We start from the raw sequence: 22,017 nt of genomic DNA, 5'->3' as shown, positions 1-22,017 counted from the left end.
GACTGCCCACAGATGGAGTCTACACACATCCAATACTTTTTTATTCATCATTTTAAGGAACTGTTGTGATGCTTTTGCTTTCAGAACCACTTACAAAAATGGGAAATTCGAAGGCGAGACTCAGCTGCTGAAGCCGGTCAGCCTGGACCTGGAAATCCAACGAAATCTTTCGGCCAATTGGTACCACAGCATCCCTGATGTAGAGATCACTGCTCATCTAAAGCCTATGAGTGTAAGTGTTCATGTACAGCAGTAAGGACAAGCATCAAATAATAATTGATCAAAAATAAATTATTTATAATTCAGTATATTCACACAAGGTGAATATACTTTATTTCAGAAGTTCCCATCAGTTTCAAGCTTACGTTGAAAAATATGAATTATTAAAATGTTTTCTTTTTGATTATTTTCCATGTTTGCTCCTGACAGCTGATCCTCTGCCAGGATGACATGATTGTTGTCCTGAGGACTTTGAGCGAGAATCTGTCAGAGAAGTCCGAAGCTGTTCAGCCTCCAGCTGTTCTGCCCACACCGGACCACTCCTTCGATTCTGTGTCCAACAAAGAGTCCCAGGGCTCAGGAACCACCGGACCTACCAGCTGTAAGATTATGCCATTGTTTCTGAAAGTGCAACAGTTTAAAAAATATCTGCTTACTTGAGTTATAAGTCCCTAAAAACAGGCGAGTGCAGTACATGTTGTTAAGAAAGCTGGGTCGTGTGTAAATAAATAAACTTGATTTAAAATTTGAACGCTATGAGCATTTGTTCGATCGGTTAAATGGGTTATTGTCACCATCATAAGATCCCCTGATAGATTCTGAAATTTGAGAGGGTGAATATTATCGTCTGTTCACCGTTTTAACCCGTTGCGATTTTAACGTTACAGCAGGCAACACGGTGGTGATAGCTGCTGTGGTCGAGACCCAGAAACACAGCAAGCTCAAGACAACGCTCAAGCTGAGCTTCAAGTTCGACTCCATGACGCTGGTTCTGTTCACCCCTAATGAGAATGTGGTATGTAGACATACATACACACATGAAAACAATTACATCTGATTAATCTTTGGACGTCCTTGATTTACAGACCGGATAAAGATTGAATTTTTGAGATTCAGATGGATCAGTCACTGGTTCAGGTTGATCAAACTGAAAATTATCTTGTGCAGATTCCTTTGTTCAATAGATTCTCTATTTATCTCTCTTGTAACTTAATGTGAACCAAGATCCCAATTTAAACAACATATTTTGATTTGTTTTATAGATACAACACTTGGACTGCCATGATGAACAGCTGAAGTTGGCAGAGTTTACTCTGGGCACCATCTCCACTTCTGTCCACATGTTCTCTGACAGCTCCATGAAGGCATCGGTTCGACTCTCTACCTGCCTCCTAGATGACAAGAGACCAAGAATCAAGATGGTTACCTCAAGGTTTGAGAAAATAAACTGAGATATTTTATGGCCAGTTAGTGTCTTAATCTGTAATAACGTTATTATAGCCCTCAGAAGTTTAAGGAATAACAACAAAATAGGATGGAGAAACTGGTGAACTGCAATTACCACAAAGACTTAAAAAATTGCAGCCATTTTTCTTCATTGGGCTCCTCTAATCACAGTAACTTATGGAAACTCAAACCACATGTCGTATGTCGTCCTCCAGGATGATGGAACTGCGGCCCGGTGCCGAGCAGAACATGATGGTGGAGGTGAACTACCGACAGGGGCTTGATGGTACCAACATAGACACAGTGGTACAGGATGTGTACCTGTGTGCCAGCATGGAGTTCCTGCTCACAGTGGCAGATATTTTCCTCAAAGCCACCAAGGAGGGTTTTGCTCAGGGGCCACAAGCCAAAAGCAGCACTGGTGCTGGAGAAAAGAAGAACATTAATTCCTCCGTCACGTCTAAAGACTCGTGTGAGTTGATCTGTTAAAACTATTTCGGTGTTATTTTGACGTATAAGCAGCATTTATTAGTGATTTCTGTCAGTTTGGTCTGTCATCATCTGTGTTTTTTTTTTGCCAATTCTGGTTTCTGTTGCCACACACTAGAGCTGCAGAATATATCAATGAAATTTATTATCATACCAGTGTGTGCAACTTCGCAATTACGGGATGCAATATTTGGTAAAGCAGTTTATGGACCGGGGAATTAAAACTCTGCCAGTCAATCATACAGCTCATATTGTGCTCCTCCCTTTTTCATTGCCTGCTGTAGAAATATTTGGCATAAATTCAGAGGAAAGATTATTTTTCCATTCAATGCATGTGAAGCACTTGAGAAGTAGAGAGAATTGAGACTAGAAAAATATCAAATTTTTATATGTATATGTTGGAATCCTTTATATGATACTTCTATAAATTCCTCAGTTTGTTTTGAAGATATTTAAAGTAATTATCCACCCTGGACTTAGCCAGTGTTGTATTGCTGCTCTTTGTTGCTCTCCGGTACAGCTGCAGGTCCGGTGTCGAAGATGGAGATGACCGTTGTCGTGCGCAACCCAGAGATCGTGTTTGTTGCCGACCTGACGCGCACCGACGCCCCCGCCCTGGTGATGACCACATATTGTGAAGTGTCAATGATAAGTGGAGCAGAGTCAACAATGACCGCCTCCATCAAAGATATAAAGGTTTATATATTTCCTATGAATCCTTTCATATTCAGATTACAAATAAATAACTTTAGTATTTATGTGTGTTCAGGTTGTGGCATGCCCCTTCTTAAGAGAGATTAGGAAGAACAATGTGACCACCGTCCTCCAGCCGTGTCAGGTTCACTATCGGAGTTCTCAGCCTGCAGCAGGTCCTCAGGCTATGGAAGTTGAGATTAATGCTCTCTCTCTAAAGGTGCGTATTTCATTTGCAGTGTCACAAGCTGTTTTTTTCCTCCTCAAATCAAAATCATAAAAGTTTCTACTTTCTTCAAGCATTTTTCTCATTTCAAAAGTACATAATCTTTTGAAATATCTCTGTACTTGGTGAGAATACGTCTTGTTTCACATCCACTTTCCTAGTTTTATAACGCTAAACTGTTTTTTTTTTACATTTTACATGAAATAATGAAACCCCTTGAAGTTATTTTAATGCCTTTATTCTCTACAGTAAACAGGAATAGTGAAGCAGTTTTTATTATTCTTGTGTAATAATTGTCTTCCCAGGTATCTCCCGTCATTATCAACACTGTGATCACCATCCAGTCAGCGCTGACGCCGCAGGCTGAGACTCCTGAGGAGCAGGAGAGCCCCGTTCCTGTGAACCTGTGGGAGAAACGACACTGGAAGGAGCTCAAGCTTTGGTTCTTGGAAGAAGAGGGGGATGAAGACACAAAGTCTCTAACGCCACTCATTCCACAGGGAGAGTCCTTAAAGGTATGTATGACTTGCATTACTAAGCTTATTTGATTTTTGCCAAACTTTGCAAATGCTATTTTATTTATCTCTCTCCTGAGATCTTGATCTGTTCAAAAATCTGGCTATTTCTGGATGATTTTTTTGTTGTTGTTGTTGCTTTAAACACAGAATAAATATGCAAAGTTGGAGCTGAATGCTGTATTACCATCTTTGTGTTTGCAGTTGACCATAGGTTCAATCTGTGTGACTCTGGAAGCTGGGGTAGGACACCTCACCATCCCTATGCTTCTCGCCAAGTCCTCCTTTCATGGAGATGTGAAAAACTGGTCCACACTCATTAACCTCCAAAGCAAGCTCACCCTGGAGGTAAAATAAGTTATATAAAACTATTTCTCAGTGATAAATACTCCTCTAAAACGTTCTGAAAGTTTTTGTTGTGTTTTTAGGTTCACTATTACAATGAGATGCTGGGCGTCTGGGAGCCGCTGTTGGAGCCCTTGGAGGATGAGACAAGCGAACGCTTCAAATCTTGGACTCTAAACCTGAAGGTAGCGGGAACAATCCAGTCAAAGTAAATCCACATATACACACATACTGTGCCTTTACAGTTAAATGTTTTGCAACCAGATGAAGAAGAAGCCAGTGAATAGCCCTACCTTGTCAGATGAAGTGGATTACAACATTCCAGAGTATAGGACAGTAACTACCATCAGCAGTAAAGACCAGCTCAACATCACGCTCTCCAAGTGTGGACTCACCATGTTGAACAACCTGGGCACAGTAAGAGAAGCAGAGAAAGGCTTCCATCGTTGTCGCCTGCTTACGCTTGTGTTGTGAGCCCTTATCTGATTCATTCTTTAGGCGTTTGCAGAAGCTGCCAAGCAGACTGCAGAGTGTTTTCAAAAGGATGAAGCTCCCTTTGTGGTGAAAAACAGGCTGGGTCTTCCTGTCTCTGTGCGGCACAGTCGGATGTTTTCCCCCATCGGCAAGCAGAGCGATGGACACACTGTGAACCTGCAGGATGGCGAAAGCCTTGGGATGGACTACTCAGTCACGACACAGTCGGATCAGTTCTCAGCTATGACCTCGCTGAGTGAAAAAGACTACTACATACAGCCTGGTGAGTTGCCTGCTACTCTAGATCTGGATGAGTTGTATTTTTTTTAAACCCAGGTTGACTTTGTGTTTATCTTTATGTTTCTTCACACCTTGCAACAAACTTCATTCCACTTTTTCTCAAATCACAGACACAAACCTCTATTAGGAATCTTTGATAGAACCACACAGAACTGGAAATAATTGTGGAAATAAGTTGTAGCATCCCTTGTCTTTTCCAGTATTTTTTCACCAACTCGTCTAGTATCTGAATATTGCACACTTTTCATAAAAGTGTTTAGAAAAATCTTTGCACCATGTATAATTTGTCTTCCACTTGACAGCTAAACTTTACCTTGCTTTGGTCGATCACATAAATCTAATTAAATTAGTGGCTCTTATGTCTTATTTAGGAGGTTTACTACTGTAGGGAATACATTAGACAAAAACAAATAATTTAAAATACAATATTCCATACCTGTATCTTCCTTCTTATTGAGTCCATTTATCTAATAAAAAACATTCATTACTTATTATTGTCTCTATCCTGACTTTTAGCATCTAAAAAAAATTACTCTTTTTTCTTTTTTTATATATGTTTTTAGCTCCAGAGGGCCACACTTCCACCAGTGTGATCCCTCTGATCAAAGTGGGACGGGGTATGTACAGTGTCAGGCACGACAACTCAGGAGTCACTCGGTTCCTCGTCTGTCAGATTTCCTCTGTGGAGGGCAGCAAATACATCAAGATCCGCTCTCCATTTCAGGTACCTTGAAAGAAGAGAAAATTAGCTGTTTTCTTCAGATAATTCATGTAATCTTAGAAAATCACATAAAAATGCACAAGAGACCATCATTTATTGTGCATCTGTGATTTTTAAAATTTTTAATTTTCCATATTCTTTGCAGATTATCAATCATTTCACGATACCGTTCAACGTTTTTGAGGGATCAACATGTCTGGGAAAAGCTTCTCCGACTGAGGAGTTCTGTGTACCACTGGATTCATACAGGTGGGTGCCAAACCACAACCACCCTTCACATTCACAATCGTCTCTTCTTTCTAATCTCTGTTGCCCTCCTCAGGTCTGAGCTGAGCCTGCAGCCGATAACAGAGGAGACCGCCGAGGAAGACAGAAAACAGTTTGACGTGTCAGAGGGCTTCAGCTACGAGGACTTCTTCTATCCTAATCCAGATACTCGCCTGCAGCGGACGTGCCGTCGTCGTGGAGATGATTCTGGCGTCATGATGATCAACATGGTGCCAGTGAAAGACACAGTGACGTGCAAGGAGACGGGAGATATTGGAGAAAACTGTGACATTCCCTTTGTGCTTCACCTCTGGCCCTCTGTCCTGCTCCGCAATCTGCTGCCTTACCCTGTTGCCTACAAATTAAAGGTTGGATGTACCAGCATTTTTACACAGCGAAGCTTAACTTTACTAGATAGACCTGATTTTTGTCAGACTTGCAGAATCAAGCCCGGTTATGGGTTTGTAATCTAGTATTGTTTTTGTTTTCTGAGTTAATTTGGAATCATTTAATAAAGTGAAACAAAAAAAAAATCAGAAAATCAATTAAAGAAAACAAATCCTACAACATGAACTAGGCCAAAGGATCTCAAAAAACAACAGATCAGGTCCCGATTTAAAGAAATTTTAAAACTTATCAGACTCTTTGATGCCTGTCTTTAATCAAATACATTTTTACCAATAGGGGATAAAGGACAGTAGCCCTGAGGTTACGCTGGGTCCAGGCCACTCTGCTCAGCTTCACACTGCGGTCATCAACCAGTCAAGTCTTGAACTCCGGCTTCTTGATTATTTGGCTCAGGACTGGTCCTCTGAATACAGGTCCAACCTGCATATTTTATTTATTTGTACCTTTAAACCTGAGGTCACTGTTTCTCCTCTAAGTCAAAATAACTTGTTGTCTTGCAGACTCCGGAGTCAGCAGGAAGACATCACCTTCATTGTGTTCCAGTCTCTATGCGTCAATGAGGAAGATGTAGGAGATGGGTTGGAAAGGAAGAAGCCTGAGTTGGATATTGCAGTGCATGTTCAGTATGACCCTGGTCAGACTGTTGTTGCCATCCACTCTCCATACTGGATGGTGAATAAAACAGGGAGGTTGCTGCAGTACAAGGCTGATGATATTCACCGTAAACACCCTCTAGACTACGACATGCCGCTTCTCTTCTCCTTCAAGCCTCGCAATTTTCTGAGAAACAATAAGGTAGGAAGAAAAAAGACTACATTATTCAGTATTGTGCTTTCCAATACTGTTGTGACCTGTAATGTTACTTTTAATGCATCGTCAAGGAACATTGCTACATACATTGGTGTGACATCATGACATCACATAAGCCCCACCTTCATGCCAAAGCAAGTTTAACCCATCGGTTTTTATATAGCTACAAATACTCACACCTGTCAGAAGAGTTGCTGCTTTCCTGCTTTACTAAATGAGATTTTTTTTTTCCTCTCTCAGGTTCGCCTCATGATCTCGGACAGCGAGCTGTCAGACGATTTCTCTCTCGACACAGTTGGTAGCCATGGCGATGTGAAATGTAAAGGTAGATACAAAGACTATCTGGTAAGTCTTTGTTTTATTTGTTGAATTTCAAACATAAAGATTTTATCAGATGAGAAATGTCCCACTAACATTTATAAAGTGATAATTTAACGTCAATATGCTATTCTCTGAGCTTAAAAACATATTTATGGACTCATAAACATAAACAATCTGAGTGATAGGAGCATTATGTGTTTAGTCCATATTATTTAACAAAGGAGAATTATCAGAATTTATTGTAAATTTAGTGTAATATTGATATTGTTAAAGCTGCTATTATTACTGATATTAACATTTATGCTGCTGACTTCACTTTAATAATGCTGTATTGAAATGTTTATATTTTTTAACGCTTGATCAAATTAATGGTAAATTTCCTTACATCTCAAGTCACCACTTGCCAAGTCATCCTTCGTTCCCCATGATTGTGCAGGATGTAAACCCAGTTTTACATTTTTGTATAAAAATCCTTTTTAACATCTTTATTTTAATGGTTTTTGTTATATTTACAATTTTTGAGAACTTGAAGGTTGGGTTTTCATCAGCTGGAAACCACAATCTTTAAAATTAGGAGACATGAATAAAGTTGTTCAAATGTATTCTTTAAACAACTTTAAGATGTTATGTAATTTATCAACATTTTTCTGTAAGTTATGTTTTGTTTTGTACATAATTGCACATCATCATCGCCGTGTCTTGTATTTTGCTTGATGGCTGTCTTCTGCCAGGTTGGAGTGAAGATTGATACAAGCAGTTTCAGTCTGACCCGCATCGTGACCTTTGTACCGTTTTACATGCTGGTCAACAGTACCAAGCACAGGGTCTTTGTCTGTGAGGAGGGCCTGGAAAACTGGACTCAGGCAGAGCCAGAACAGGTCAAACTAGTTACTTAACTTTTTTTATTTCATGTTCACTAATGCCTGGTCTTTTAATAGCTTTCATATAAGGTCATGTTAAATTAAATTATATTTCTTTTTTTGTGTGTTTGTGCATTTCCCATAGGATACAAACATTTTCTTTTAGAAATTAGTTTAGTAAACCCTCCCGACCCCACTAAGGGACAAGGGTGTATAGAAAATTGATAGAAATTAGTTTAGTACTTCTGTCCTAATTTTTTTTGTCAAATTATTATTTTTATTTTATATGATAAGTTAAAAGTGGTTTATAAGTTTTTATTTTTATATGTTCTGTTAAAACAGTTTAGAAATACCAGCTTATGTGTTCAGGCATGGTTTTTTTTCTATGAATACTAAACTGCCTTCTTGGTTCTTTTGTTTTGTTTGTTTTTTTTACCCATATTTAGTCAGCTATTCCTTTCTGGCCCGAGAATGACACCAAGCGTCTGAAGATCAAATTAGAAGGATGTTTAGCGCCTCCCCAGACGATTAACTTCACCAAACGAGAGAACTGCTTGTTGCTGCATCTGGACAATTCTGTAAGTAATTACACAATCATTCGATCAGAGGATTAAAAGGACACGAGTTTGTTTCTTTTCTAACTTTGTGTTATTTAAGGTGGGCGGCATCATCGTCGATGTAAACCTGTCTGATCACTCGGCCACCATTCGATTCTCTGAGTACCATGATGGGGCGGCCCCTTTCCTCCTCATCAACCATACAAACGAACGTCTTCAGTTCAGACAGAGGTAGGACAACAGGAGAAATGCACACAGTGAAAAACATTTTAAGCCTTACAGTTTTATCGTCTGCTGCTTGATATTTAGTCAATGAAAGAACTAGGGCTGTCACTACAGGATTACAAAACCTAAGACAGTAACATTAATACTTCAACACATTTTTGTTTATAAAATTATCCTTACTTTTTAGAGTAACTTTCTAACAAAAGTTGCAACTTTTTTCCTCCAAATTATTGCTGTTTGATAGAAGAGTTCCCTGACTGAACTTTTGCCTGTAGGCCAGCTCTTTTTGTCTGTGTGGGCACTTCATGCATCGATTTCTAGTCATGAATCAGCTGCAGTTTTAGAAACAAACAGAAAAGCTTTGATCTTTAAGGGGGCATTATTATGTGAAATCGACTTTTTGAGCTTTACATTGTGTTATAATGTTATTCCCTCATCAAAAGCATATGATTCTTTAATGCATGTTTGAGAAAGCCTTTAATTTCCTGTGGCAACCACTCAGCTGTGCAAAACGCCTGGGTGGACATACCGCCTTCATGATGAGTAGCTGCAGATTAGTACACCCAAAACATCATGAATGGCTGTAAATCAAATTGCTGCTTGATTTGTTGATGCTTTCATACTTTGTTACAACCTCCTGTGCTGATGGCTTGGTAGAAAATAACTGTAGGAAATCTAAAGTGAAGGCTGGAAACATCAGAGCTCTGTTGTCATCTCTGAAAAAATAAAGAACTGCAGTTCAATTTAATAAACGTAAGCTGTTTTTGCAGCATGCCCAGTGTTGATTTCATTGGGATATAAAAGGAAAGAGTGCATGAGTGTAAAAAATCTGTATTTGCATCTTTTAAATTTCACAAATTATTTATAATATAAGGGTAATACTTATTATTGTATGAATGCATGTAGTAATATGTACTTACATTACGGGGTTGAGGGCCACGAAGGTCCATACTAATAAATGTTGTTGTTGTTTTCCTTTTAGGTCAAAGTTTGTTGCCTCAGCCTGATATTCTTTTTATATGTATGATTTTTTTCACATTGCAGCTGTTAATTTGATGTGATTTGATTGAAGAAAACATTTTGGTTATTTGTAGCATTATTAAGCAATAGAGATGCACCAATCAAATTTATGGTTTTTCTCAAGCACAATAAATGTAAAATAAAAGCACATTTATTGTGCTTTAAATACAACAGAGATTTATGTAATTCCAAAACTATCCCCCTTAGTCATCTAAAATTTCTATGATTTTTGTTCATTTTAAACACTCGCATCAAAGTTTATGCTTCTAGTTAACTGAATGTGGTTGGAGTTTTTAGTTTTGATGCTTTACTGGGTGAAAAAATAATGATTTTTCTTTGACCTGCCAAACCAAAACATGTTCCAAACTCTGACCAGTTGATTGGTGCATCTCTATTAAATCGTTGGATTAATAATAAATGTCAGTGTTTATTTCTGTTGACGGTGATTTGTGCATCTTTTTTGTCGTGTGGCCAATGCAGCACCCGGAAAGAGACCCCGTGGGTGGCTGACCAGCTGCTTGACCTTTCCTCCTCAGGGGAGGAGGACAGGTAGAAAAATATGAAATGTAAAAACTCTTCTGACACACTCTGAACTCAGGCTAAGGACTCAGGAGGAAAAAAAAGAAGAAGATGCATCATGAAAACATACAAGGAGAGACATGATTGTTATCTTTTTAGAAGCAGGCCGAGAGAGTAAATAGGCTCATTTTTACCTTTTGAAAAAACAAAACAAAAACAAAAAACATTGTTGATCACACCTGAGAATATTTAAAGACACAAATAAATATGGAAGAGCACTGATCCGACACGAGGCTAACTCACTACGTTACAGGTAGTCTCATTTATTTTTGCAGTATAAGAAAAACTCAAGTAGATAAAGTTTGTATAAAAAAACTTTTATCTCTGTTAAGATTTACTTTTAACAAAAAGGCACTTGAAGAAGATTAATATGATTTATTTTGAAGTCCTATTAAAGAAAATAAAGAATTGCTGTGGGTTCAGATACATTATGTGTAAGAAAATCTTATTTAAAAAATTTGATTATTACTCTTTTTAAATAAGTAACATAATAAATACAAATGCATCACAATATATAAGAATAGGATGAAAATATATTTGTTTTATATGTTTTTAGTGGAAAGCTTTTAGTCACACATACAGGTTCATTTCAGTGAATCACAACGTCATTGAACATTTCATTTAATTCTGTAAATTAATTCAAAATGTGAAGCTTACGTCATGAAGATTAATTACACACAAAGTGATTTTATTCCTAGTGTTTATTTCTGTTGATTATTATGAATATTGGCCATGACCAGTGGAAACGCAAACATTATTTTTCTAAAAAATGTAAATGACATGAGATGAAAAAAGTAAAATAAAACATTGTTTTACACTCATCATGGCTCCCCTAATCGACCTTCCACCGAAGATTACCCTTATTAAGGAAGTTAATGAGAGTTAGTTATGTGAAATTAACGATTCATATCGAAAGAAAAAAGAATGGATTTTGTTGTTAAATGAATGGTACAATCAATATAAACAAGTGATGAGGTTAGAAATTAGCTTGAAGCGCAGCAAAAGGCTCTGACTCCTGTCAAAGACGTTCATTGACCTCAGTTCTGAGTGTGGATGAAGAGGGAAGTTAGAAAAGAGTAGGAACCTGTTTGACTTCTGACTGTGTAACCTGCTTTCACACCCAAAGTGATTTCACATCCTTGACAACAATCATTGAGGTGCCTACGGAGAACATAAATATTAAAAGTCTAGCTATAAATTAGCAAAGTTTTGCCTGTTTTAAGATCAGTTTGTTACTAATTTTAAACATTTTGTGAAATGGAGCAGGTTACACACCTAAAGCTGTTTAATGTTGTTGGGTTTATCTGGTAGCAAAGTCTTCCCAGATGTTCTGCTGGCTAGATGGGATTCTGCGTCGGGAATTACTCCATCCTCTGCTCCCAGTTCTTCTCTCTCATTAACTAGCCTTCCTTTGCTTCTCTTCTCAATTTCTAGATAGTGAACTTCCCCTTTTCTTTCTTGCTTTGAGAGCATTTAGCTAAATATTCATATTTACTCAAACGGATAATACTTGCAGTCATTGATGTTCACCTTCTTTAAGTTCTGGGGTTTAAAATATTTTGCATTTATGTATTAATTCCATGATTTATTTTTGCTTTTACAATTGTTTACATTTTGTCTTCATCTTTATTAAAATTTTTTATTAAAATAAGATTGAAGTAGTTTTACCATAGAACTGTTAGAGGGTGTACTTTCTTCTTAAAATGACTGTTAGTAAAACTTTTAAGGAAATACTTATTGAGCCTTTGGGTATTTAAGATGGCATATTCTGCCCTTTTGTGATGTCTTTTTCCTTCATGTGTTCATAGTTGCATGTACTCTGTTGTGTTGTTCTTCAAAACTCCCTTATTTTGGCTGCTTGCTGTAAATCTTTTTACATCCTAAACTATCATCGCTGTTCCACTTTTTGTGAATTCTCAGCTCTCTGAAGGAGTTGGAGTGGGAAGATCTAGAGGCTGGAAAAGCTGTGTATTACACCTGGACTGAGCCCACCGGGTCCAGAGAGCTTAGCTGGAAACATGGACGGTACCATGGAGAGCTCAAGGTGGAGAAGGTACTGAACCTGAGATTGATTTGCTCTCTGTGTCTAAGAAATGAGGGGAAATATTGAATTTGCCTTGTAGGATTTTCTATTCAATTTAATCTGTTTCAAGCATTTATTTCTGATCGCTTAGATAATAATGGCTTACCGATGATGAAAATCACAAATTCAGTTTCTAAGGAGAAATAGAATATTATATAAAACCAAAACGAAAAAAAGAAAAAATGTTGGCCCAATAAAAAGCGTGCCCTGTACTTTGCCGTGTATCCATTCAGTATTTCCATTTCAATTCAAATTAATTTCGGTAAGGACAGCACATTAAACAATGTTACATGTTAAAAAAACATAGCGACCGTTGTTTAGAACATGGGTTTTCTAGCCACAGGCTAATTTGCAAATCAAATTTGGTTTGAGGTTTCATTTGCTTGAATTACTTTCTCAGCCTGTGACTCTGCTCTACAGCCCAGGCTATGGCCTTTAGTTTTTCTGTAACTTCTGCTTAAAATTAAAATCGGCATCTCCATAAAGCCAAACCGAGCTCTAACCAGATGAGATTGATCCCCAAAACATCACAGGCAGTGGAAACTTCACAGCTTTCTCCACTTTTCCTCCAGGTCCTGTGAGCTTGCTTTCTAAATGAAATTGAGTAATAAAGAGACAGACACAACTGGCTGCAGATGCTTTATATTACTCTTATTATTATTGGAGTCAAATGTCTTAAAGTGTTTTAATCTTGTTTTGCTGCTGTATAGTCTACAAACATTGTTTTTATCTGTCTGTGTGCTATTAAAATCTTCAGATGAAGTATATTTTTGGTAATTTTATTATCTGTAAGCCATTATCATCAACTTAATTTAAACTGATTGCTGTGGGTTTTTCTGTTTCGCGTCTTAAACTGATATTCTAAGCTCTTGTCTTTCTTGCCTTCAGGACATGGATTGGTCAAGTAGAAAATGGTTATGCTGCTTTCTTACTTGTACAAATGAAATAGTTTTGGAGAAGGACATGGCTCACCTAAGAAAAGTAAACATTGTAATTGTGTGCTTTTCTTAAACTAATTGAGATCCAGATTGTCTTCTTCATCCAGTTTAACTAGACCAATAATCTGTTAGGACAATGTTACGCATTAAATAATGTTCAGTGTTTGTCATTCTCCCTGTGCATGCGCGGGTTTTCTCCGGGTACTCCAGCTTCCTCCCACAGTCCAAAAACTGTGGGAGGTCCAAAACCTCCCACAGTTTTAGGTGAATTGATCTCTCCAAGTCAGTCGTCTTTAACCGCTTTCTCTGAGGGCCAGAATCCTTCAACTTTTAGACGTCTCTCTGCTCCAGCACACCTGGCTCCAGTATTAACTCATCGGCAGAGCTCTGCGGAGTTTAACTTCATGCCAGTGAGACAGTTTCACTACTTAGTTTCAGTCTGTAGCATAAGGGACACATCTAAAAGTTACAGGACTCTGGCCTTTGCAGAAGGCAATTTGAGACCACTGCTCTACATTGTTCTTAGGTATGAGTGTGGTTCTGCATGGTTGTTTGTCCTGTTTATCTGGTCTGGTGACCTGTCCAGGGTGACCCCGCCTCTGGCCTGTTTACCGCTGGAGAAAAACACCAGAACCCCTTGTGACCCTGCAGAGAAAAACGTGTTAGATAATGGATGGTCGAATCGTTCATGTTTGTGATTAACTGCAATATTTCTGCTGTTTCATCAGGAACTGCTTGATGAGAAAACCAACAGAGAAGGGAAGCTTTATGTGATTCCCTTTTATGAAGGTAAAATTCCCATGCGTCCTGGATCCTGTCATTTTACAATTACATCTGATTTCCTGTTGATAATGTGTGTTATTTCTGATGGAAAGGTCTCCAGCGTGTCGTGGTGTTCACTGAGAATCAGCGTATCTTCAATCGGCTTGTGGAAAATGAAAGCTTGCGACATGCCGAACAGGAAGTCATCCTGTGGCTGCACGACATGGGCATATCTTTGGTCAACAACAACAATAGCCAAGAGATTTCTTTTATTGGAATCACAAGGTGATTCTTCTTTGTTTAGTAAATGGCTGATTCCAGGTCGAACATGACTGGATTCCCTTTTCTGTTATAGAATTGTTTGTAACAGAAATGTTTGCATCTGTTGTCCTGCTGCATCTGGTTTAGCTCTGACATTGTGTGGGAGATCAAGCCTAAGAAGAAAGGTCGGTGGAAAACCCTGAGCTCAGAAGAAGTTGAGATGTTGGAGAATCGCTTTAGAGAGTACTGTGATTCCTCGCCGATTGACAACTGCATCGCTGACCTGGTGAACAACTTTCAGGTCAGAGCACAAGGATTGTTGGTTAATTTGTAAGCAATTAAATTATTAAACCAAACATTTTAAAGTGTTAACAATTAGAATAATCTGATAGTGAATTGGGCATAAACATTTTGGCTGATTGCTAAGGAGGAGGACATTAGTATTTGTGTAATTATTAAACTTTTTTTTTTTTTTTTTAAATAATTCCTCCCTCAGGTCTGTTTTACACCCACTGGTTCAGATATGCACATGCTGCAGCCAGTGGCTGCTCCCCTGAGGCGACTCCACCTCCCCGGGGTGAAGGTGGAGTACAGCATCTCACCTCGACAGAGAGCCTACCGTGTCCAAATCCACCGGATACAGGTGAAATTACAAACCTGCTGGTATCCAACATTTTTACAAAGCAACCAGTTGTTTGCTCCCGAGTTAATGTCTAAAATGTTTGTGTTGCTGCTTTAATATGTCTGATTTCTGATTCGGGATGAAGTAGCAGCAAGACTTTGGCTTCCTGAGTCTCAGCTTTAACTTCTGCTTAAAGTGCAGATTGTAAACTACACACCATAAATTACACTAAAATAATTAACCCATCATTCTCTCAGAATATCAGAGAGCTACTGTTCTGAGACGCAGCAGATTCTTGTGAACATAAGACAATAAAATCTAATAACAATAGATCCCTTTACTGAATTTCACATGTTCAACCAGTAATAGTGAGCAGCATTTTGTTGCTAAGGGATGAAGGACCGGTGTGTAAGTGACTGCAAGAAGAGGGTAAAACCTGTCCACTCCCACACTCTAAATTATAAACAGTTTGTAGATTTTACAGTGGAAAAAAATAAACCGTTTTCCTGCTCAGGTTTTGTTTGACATCACTTACAGCTGCAGTAGGTAAAATGTTCTTTACGCATTTGTTAAAAGTTGTTACGCCATGACAGTATGAGACAGATAATTTGGAAGAGGAAAAGAATCATGCTCCTTTTCCTCCTCATGAATGCAGAGATGAAAACATGTTGAGATCTGATGGATCTAAAGGAAAAAGAAATACCTCTTGTTGATCATTGGGTTCCTGCTCATGAGAACCCCAAACCTAACTGTGAACTTTAAATGGATACTTTCAAAGAAAACACAGCATCTTTGTTTTCTGTGAATCTTTTAAAGACTTGGTGTCAGATGCGTTTTCATTTAGCATTAGTTTTTAGAAAAGTCTTGTCTCTGTTACAGATCCAGAATCAGATACCAGGAGCCATCTTCCCTTTCGTCTTTTACCCCATTAAACTTCCCAAATCCATCGCCAAGGACACAGGTCTGTGATTACACCGAGTTAATTTGTCATAAACTTACTCATGATGCACAGTTTTGGTCTTTAATGTCATTTGTTTTGCCTCCAGAACCAAAACCTCTAATTGATCTCAGCATTGTAACCAGAACTGCTGGACACACCGACATCTCTCGCATCAAGTATGTTTAGTTTTTATTTGAATATATGTTACATATTTTCATATCCAGGTAAAATAAAGTTTCGCACATTAGTTTCAGTAATCATAGATTATAATTGTTGTCTTCTCTTAAATTAATCTTCTCCATTGTTTCATTTATGACAAACAATTGTAATGTTTTCTCAGCTTATTCTTAAATAACAAATAAATTGGTTTTGACTTCAGGTACTTCAAGGTTTTGATTCAGGAGATGGATTTAAAGCTTGACCTGGGCTTTCTGTATGCCATCTTGGACTTTGTTACTCCTGAGAACGCCGGCGTCATGACTTCAGACCAGGAGGTCAGTCACACTCACTGATAATCACCAAATCCTTCCCTCTGTTCCTCCATATTTTATTATCAGACAAGGACAAATGGAGTGTGTTTATTCGCCTGGACAACAATTTGAAGCACACCAGCAGGTCCTTTGTGGAAAGTGTAGCAAAAAAGAGCAAAAATTAGAGGCGTCTAATAGAGCAAATGCTTTTTTTATTGCTCTGCAACTTCCTGATCCAGTGTATCTGCGCTTGCCCTCCAGGTGGAGCTGTTTACTAAGGACATAGAGTATATAAAAACGGAGCTGAACCATGTTTCTTCTACTGATACGTCACCCATCAGCCTCTATGAGCAGTTCCACATTTCCCCTATCAAGGTGGGTAAAATTCAAAAATACTTTCTGCAAATGTAGCAAACAAAGGCACAAACAAATCGGTTTTTAGACGACATAATTTCTTTCCGTCTTTGTTGGGTTATGAACATCAAAAATGATAGCAAAATCAGTAATATGTAACTGCAATCAAATGAATTAATTGTAAAGTGAATGTGATAAGTAAGCACATTTTACAACCTTCAATGCCAAAAAATATTCCAAGAAAGGGTGCAACAACAGAATATAAGTTGTTTTTTTTTTTTTAAATGCTTATTGTGCTGTTGATGCATGAAATGTATCACACAAAGAGGAAATAACACAACACGGAATAAACTCAGTCAGTGATATTCTAATTATTTTGAACTGAAATTAATATGAAATTGTTTCCGTTTTTCTTTTCAGTTGCATTTGAGTTTCTCTCTGAGCACAGGAGGAGAAGACGGCTTAAAGGAGAAGAGAGAAACTGAACTCATCCCCATTCAGTCCCTCAACCTGCTGCTGAAGAGCATCGGAGCAACGCTCACTGACGTGCAGGACGTCGTCTTCAAGTACGAGGCCTCGCATGTTTCAGCGCAGAAACCAGATCCGGCTGCTTTTTCTGTGATTTGAAGAAATGATTCTCCTGACTGGGTGTTTTGTTTATTCCAGGCTGGGATTCTTTGAGCTAAACTTCCAGTTTTACACCACTCAGCAGCTACAATCTGAGGTCATCAGACATTATTCCAAGCAGGTGATGGTCATAGAAACATTTTCAAAATGGCTCTGGTTTTTTTTTTTTTTTTTGCACATTTGAGGGATTTCTTTAGAAAAGGTTGATGAAAAAGTATTTTTCTTTTGTATGTATGTTTTATCAGTAATCAAGCAATACTGACTTTTATCAATTGTATTTATTTTCTTTGCATTTAAAATCCATCTTTTAATTCAGTTCAACATTAAACAGAGACAGTCCTCCTTCCAGTGGGTCAGAAGTCATAAATGTAGCTACCTCACCAAGAAGTTTTTTTTATTTTTTTTTTATCAAATTCCGTTTTCCTTTTATTCATTAAAAGTTGAAAAAATGTGAATTCACGTTTATATTTCAGGCTATTAAACAGATGTATGTACTGGTGCTGGGCCTGGACGTGCTTGGAAATCCCTTCGGGTTGATCAGAGGATTGTCGGAGGGCGTCGAAGCGTTCTTCTACGAGCCCTACCAGGTAGGAATGTAGTACATAGAATAAGTGCTTTATTTTTCTGCATTGTGAAAAATTGTATAATTTCTTAAACAAATCTTTTCAGCATAAACAAGGTATTATTTCTATCTGAAACATTGATGAAATACAAATTATAACTTTTAAGTCTAACTCGGCGCATTTTACAGACTCTTTTTGTTTACAGCCGTTCATCCTTGTTTTGAAGCTTCTGCTCAACAAGAAATCAGTCGTCCTGTCTGTGCTTCAAAATGTGACAGTAATTTGTAGTGGTATTGTTTTTGTTCGGATCCATGACTGCATGAGGAAACAGCTTTATCTGAGTGAAAATAAAAGTTGTTAAAATGTATTTATTTCTTGTAAATTTGTAATCCTGTGAGTGACTAAATGTTTAGTTTTATTAGATCTTAAACATTATAGACCTGGACGATATAGCTGAAAAACTTATAATATAAGCATTTCATATCAGCCAATATCAATAATTGTCGATTTCAATAATTATTGATTAGTTTTTTTTTTTGTTTTAAATATCTAAAGTATTGCCAAAGTGGTGGCGTGACCTGCCCTGTTTTATCCACAGTTTTCCCAAAATATTATTATGGTATTATGACTTACCTCGATGCATTTATACATTTACAAGCCGTTTATTGGATCTGAGGGTTTTCTGCAATAATTTCTGTTCAGATTGACATCCTAGAAACTCCTGATCTTCATTCTCTGTGCTCATTTGTGCTGCTGGTTTTCCAGGGAGCCATCCAAGGCCCTGAAGAGTTTATAGAAGGAATGACCATCGGTGTGAAAGCTCTGGTTGGAGGAGCTGTTGGTAAGAATTGATCTTTACCTTAAACTAGTGGGAACTTTTAGTTCGGCAATTAAGATCTGATACAGAGCAGTCATGGAAGAGGCAAACATAATGATGAAGGATGTCTGATTGTGCAGATTGTATCAGGACACCAGGAGTTGTAAAATTAAATGGGGGGTTGCTAAAACATTTTCCTTGGTTCTTCTGTTGAGCTGATAAACTTTTTTTGCTCTTAATAGGTTGATTTTCAGCTTTTATAAAGAAGTTAAATGTATCTAAAACTTGCAGAAAATTGTTTCTGTCCCAGTTGCAAATTATCTGTACTTGCCAGGTGACGCATATCAGTGGCATAAAACAAGTTGTATCTTTTTAAAATAAATAATCTTTTGTGTATTTTTTTTTTGTACAGGGGGTATCGCAGGCGCAGCCTCTAGGATAACAGGGACCATCGCAAAGGGAGTCGCTGCGATAACCATGGATGAGGAATACCAGCAGAAGAGGCGAGAAGCCATGAACAAACAGCCTACCGGTCTGAAAGACGGGCTGGCCAGAGGCGGGAAAGGATTGGTTTCTGTGCGTTTCGTTATTTGTCCAACACCACTTTGGATTAATCAATAATAACGTTTCTGACTTTAGGCCCGTAATGTGGCCTAAAATAAAAATGTTGAATTGATCTGACGCAGCTTGTTTATGTTTTAGGGATTCGTCAGTGGAATCACAGGGATTGTTACCAAACCTATAAAAGGTGTGTTTGGTCTGACTCCCTACAAATATATAAAGCTACAAACTGTTTTTTTTTTTGTTTTTTTTTTATATATTCATAATAACAAGCTGTGGTTGGGTTTAAAACCTCTAAACACATTATCTGTTATTGTGCAGGGGCGCAGAAAGAGGGGGCAGCGGGGTTCTTTAAGGGTTTTGGCAAAGGTTTGGTGGGCGCGATAGCTCGACCGACAGGAGGCATCATCGACTTGGCCAGCAGTACTTTTCAGGGAATCAAAAGGTATAACTCTCTTTTCTGCTTTCTGTGTCCATCCTTATGGTTTCACAGTGCTGAGGTAATTGGATTTTAAATGCGCTGCTTCTCTAACAGAACTGTTAAAGGAGAGACGAGCTTTTTACCTCAGGTGGTCAATATTTAATCATGACAGTCTACTGTGTGCTTTCTTTGCCAGACTTTTACTATCTGAATGTCTTTCTGTACGGTATAGTTTAAAATGCTGTCCATCAGTTTTTGTACATCTCATAAAGATGTGCGAAAAGCCCTAAAATATAGCAACACTTTTTAACATTTAAAATTTTTTGCACTATTTAAACTTTTGCAGTGTGCTGTATGGTTTCCTGTTGGTTTGAAGTGGTACGACATTGAGCAGATGATGAGATGGAGGAAACATGTAATCTCCTAAACTTGTCAGGGCAATTAAAAAAATAAGCATTTTAAATAACTTGAATTATGACAAATAATTTTATGTTGCTTGCATAAACAGAATGGCAGGGATAAACTTTAAAGCTCAGTGTTGAAGAGCTACATCCGTTAGTGTCAACTTCATAATTTGCTATATAAGGCTTTTGGACTCAACCCTACATTAGGGTTGTCAATAACTGTAAATGAACTATGCTGTAGGTTCCTTAAACTGTGCTTCTTTAGGTAAACAAGAACAATATTTTTCCTCTCATATTGCTCCGCTTACAGGGCAGCAGAGACCTCTCAGGATGTTATCTCTCTCCGTCCTCCTCGCTTCATACACGAGGACGGTGTCATCCGACCATATAAGGAGAGAGAGGGCGTCGGGAGCCAGATGCTCCAGGTAAGAATCCGCTTTGTTTTTGGGTTTCTGAATCTGATTGTTCTGGATCATCTAGTTTATGGGAATTCACTCCTAGTTTTAATTCATTTTCACCGTCACCCGTCCTTTCATTGATCCCTCATAACTTCTATCATCTCTCCCTTGTTTCAAGCCAGATAATTAATGTTCTCCCCATAAAGTGTCAGCAGCTTCACAAGTCAGAGGATAGATTTATGCTGTTAGTATTTACGACTGGTGACGACTGTATGTTATATTCAGCATGGGTAAATGATTTCAGTAAAAATGTAGTGAATGTGTGCAGAGCTGCTCAGTTGGTAGAACGCACAACTGACACGCACACATACACACACGCAAGGTGCAGAGGCTGCAGTTGTCAATGCGGTTGTCCAACGTTTGATTTCTGGTCTTGGACCATTTACTGCATGTCTGTTTACTGTTTGATAAAGGTCACTAGTCCCACAAAAAGCTTCAAAAAACTACATTTAAAAAAATTAAGTGAATGTCACATGTGTTGGCTGTTTTTATCAGATGAAAAAGGATTTTTTATTACAATAGACATTTTAGCAACATTAATATAAAGAAAGCAAAACAAATATAATTACTATTTACAAAATAATTAAGCTTCTGGGGTGGAGAGATAAGTTTGTGCTCTGACTTTAGTGTGATAACTTTAAGGTTGTGAGATTTTAATCTCCAAATTGATTAGGAGTTTTGTAAACGTCTCTGGTTTTCCAAGCCTTTAAAAAATGTATTTTATTTGTGACCTATTCTGCTCTTGTTTATTTATTTTTAATATGACTTTAGACACCAAGTTCTAGATTTGGTTTGAGTCTTTTCCAGAGTTTCTGTCTCAGTTAAAGAAGCTCCAGTCCTTCCTGTTCTGACCCTCCTCCCTCTCTCTTGTCATGTCCACAGAGGCGCTTGGCCTACATTGAATGGAGTAAAACTAATTACTCCGAGGATGAGGATGATGAGTAAAACGGCTAAAATCCACCGTAGCTGTGACGTAGAGTAGTTCTGGAACTTGTGCATAGTCTGTGTTGGAGAGTTGCAGATTATTATCTCTGTTAGTTTAAACTGTTGAACTTTTAAGGCGTCCTTTGAGGCGAATGTAAGACTGTAATTTTGATTTGTGTTTCAGTTTTAAATGTTTGTTTTGTTCCTACTGAGTCGGTATCCTTCATTTAATCATTCATTAATCCATTGTTGTCAGATTTATTTTTGTTCCTATTTTTTCTGTCAGTCATTATTTTCATCCTTAGCTTCTGTTTGAGAAATCTTTCATTATCAGCAGTTTTGACCTCCATTTCTTTTGCTAATAAAGGATTATTTAAATTCCAGCCTCCATTGTCTGTTTCATCCCATCTGTTCCCATCACCCCTTGTTGTTTTTTCATTTTCTAAGTTTTCTCCATATTTTCATGCACTCATTTTGCTGCGGACTATGCCGCCTCATTCCTGCAGTTAGTTCATCATGTTTTAAATCATTTTTGCAAACCTGCAAATAATTTGTA

General features: G+C 37.9%; 1 protein-coding gene across 4 annotated transcripts in view; it reads left to right on the top strand.

Moving 5' to 3' along the window:
- vps13a (vacuolar protein sorting 13 homolog A) overlaps positions 1 to 22,017 on the top strand; it is a 41,834-nt gene that overhangs the window by 16,897 nt on the left and 2,920 nt on the right. For 2 of the 4 annotated variants that reach the window (XM_017306673.1, XM_008418518.2), the window contains exons 34-72: positions 85 to 232; positions 430 to 601; positions 888 to 1,015; positions 1,263 to 1,432; positions 1,662 to 1,918; positions 2,456 to 2,631; positions 2,705 to 2,848; positions 3,160 to 3,369; positions 3,574 to 3,717; positions 3,798 to 3,899; positions 3,979 to 4,131; positions 4,213 to 4,471; positions 5,052 to 5,212; positions 5,355 to 5,458; positions 5,532 to 5,844; positions 6,161 to 6,297; positions 6,385 to 6,679; positions 6,935 to 7,039; positions 7,747 to 7,893; positions 8,322 to 8,453; positions 8,533 to 8,663; positions 10,158 to 10,226; positions 12,177 to 12,309; positions 14,006 to 14,066; positions 14,153 to 14,324; positions 14,448 to 14,601; positions 14,797 to 14,943; positions 15,802 to 15,883; positions 15,969 to 16,038; positions 16,242 to 16,356; positions 16,594 to 16,707; positions 17,107 to 17,252; positions 17,353 to 17,434; positions 17,787 to 17,900; positions 18,642 to 18,717; positions 19,106 to 19,269; positions 19,396 to 19,441; positions 19,576 to 19,699; positions 20,390 to 20,504. In XM_017306673.1, the coding sequence (XP_017162162.1) occupies positions 85 to 232; positions 430 to 601; positions 888 to 1,015; positions 1,263 to 1,432; positions 1,662 to 1,918; positions 2,456 to 2,631; positions 2,705 to 2,848; positions 3,160 to 3,369; positions 3,574 to 3,717; positions 3,798 to 3,899; positions 3,979 to 4,131; positions 4,213 to 4,471; positions 5,052 to 5,212; positions 5,355 to 5,458; positions 5,532 to 5,844; positions 6,161 to 6,297; positions 6,385 to 6,679; positions 6,935 to 7,039; positions 7,747 to 7,893; positions 8,322 to 8,453; positions 8,533 to 8,663; positions 10,158 to 10,226; positions 12,177 to 12,309; positions 14,006 to 14,066; positions 14,153 to 14,324; positions 14,448 to 14,601; positions 14,797 to 14,943; positions 15,802 to 15,883; positions 15,969 to 16,038; positions 16,242 to 16,356; positions 16,594 to 16,707; positions 17,107 to 17,252; positions 17,353 to 17,434; positions 17,787 to 17,900; positions 18,642 to 18,717; positions 19,106 to 19,269; positions 19,396 to 19,441; positions 19,576 to 19,699; positions 20,390 to 20,504 (5,572 nt within the window). Of the gene's footprint in view, positions 1 to 84; positions 233 to 429; positions 602 to 887; positions 1,016 to 1,262; positions 1,433 to 1,661; positions 1,919 to 2,455; positions 2,632 to 2,704; positions 2,849 to 3,159; positions 3,370 to 3,573; positions 3,718 to 3,797; positions 3,900 to 3,978; positions 4,132 to 4,212; positions 4,472 to 5,051; positions 5,213 to 5,354; positions 5,459 to 5,531; positions 5,845 to 6,160; positions 6,298 to 6,384; positions 6,680 to 6,934; positions 7,040 to 7,746; positions 7,894 to 8,321; positions 8,454 to 8,532; positions 8,664 to 10,157; positions 10,227 to 12,176; positions 12,310 to 14,005; positions 14,067 to 14,152; positions 14,325 to 14,447; positions 14,602 to 14,796; positions 14,944 to 15,801; positions 15,884 to 15,968; positions 16,039 to 16,241; positions 16,357 to 16,593; positions 16,708 to 17,106; positions 17,253 to 17,352; positions 17,435 to 17,786; positions 17,901 to 18,641; positions 18,718 to 19,105; positions 19,270 to 19,395; positions 19,442 to 19,575; positions 19,700 to 20,389; positions 20,505 to 21,419; positions 21,845 to 22,017 lie in introns of those variants that run through there. The other 2 variants (XM_017306674.1, XM_008418520.2) reach the window with 2 other exon arrangements.

The sequence above is a fragment of the Poecilia reticulata genome, linkage group LG9 (genome assembly GCF_000633615.1).
Source record: "Poecilia reticulata strain Guanapo linkage group LG9, Guppy_female_1.0+MT, whole genome shotgun sequence".
In the NCBI taxonomy this organism is placed as follows: domain Eukaryota; kingdom Metazoa; phylum Chordata; class Actinopteri; order Cyprinodontiformes; family Poeciliidae; genus Poecilia; species Poecilia reticulata.
Note: the sequence above shows the minus strand (reverse complement) of the source record. Positions and strands in the feature narration are given on the sequence as shown.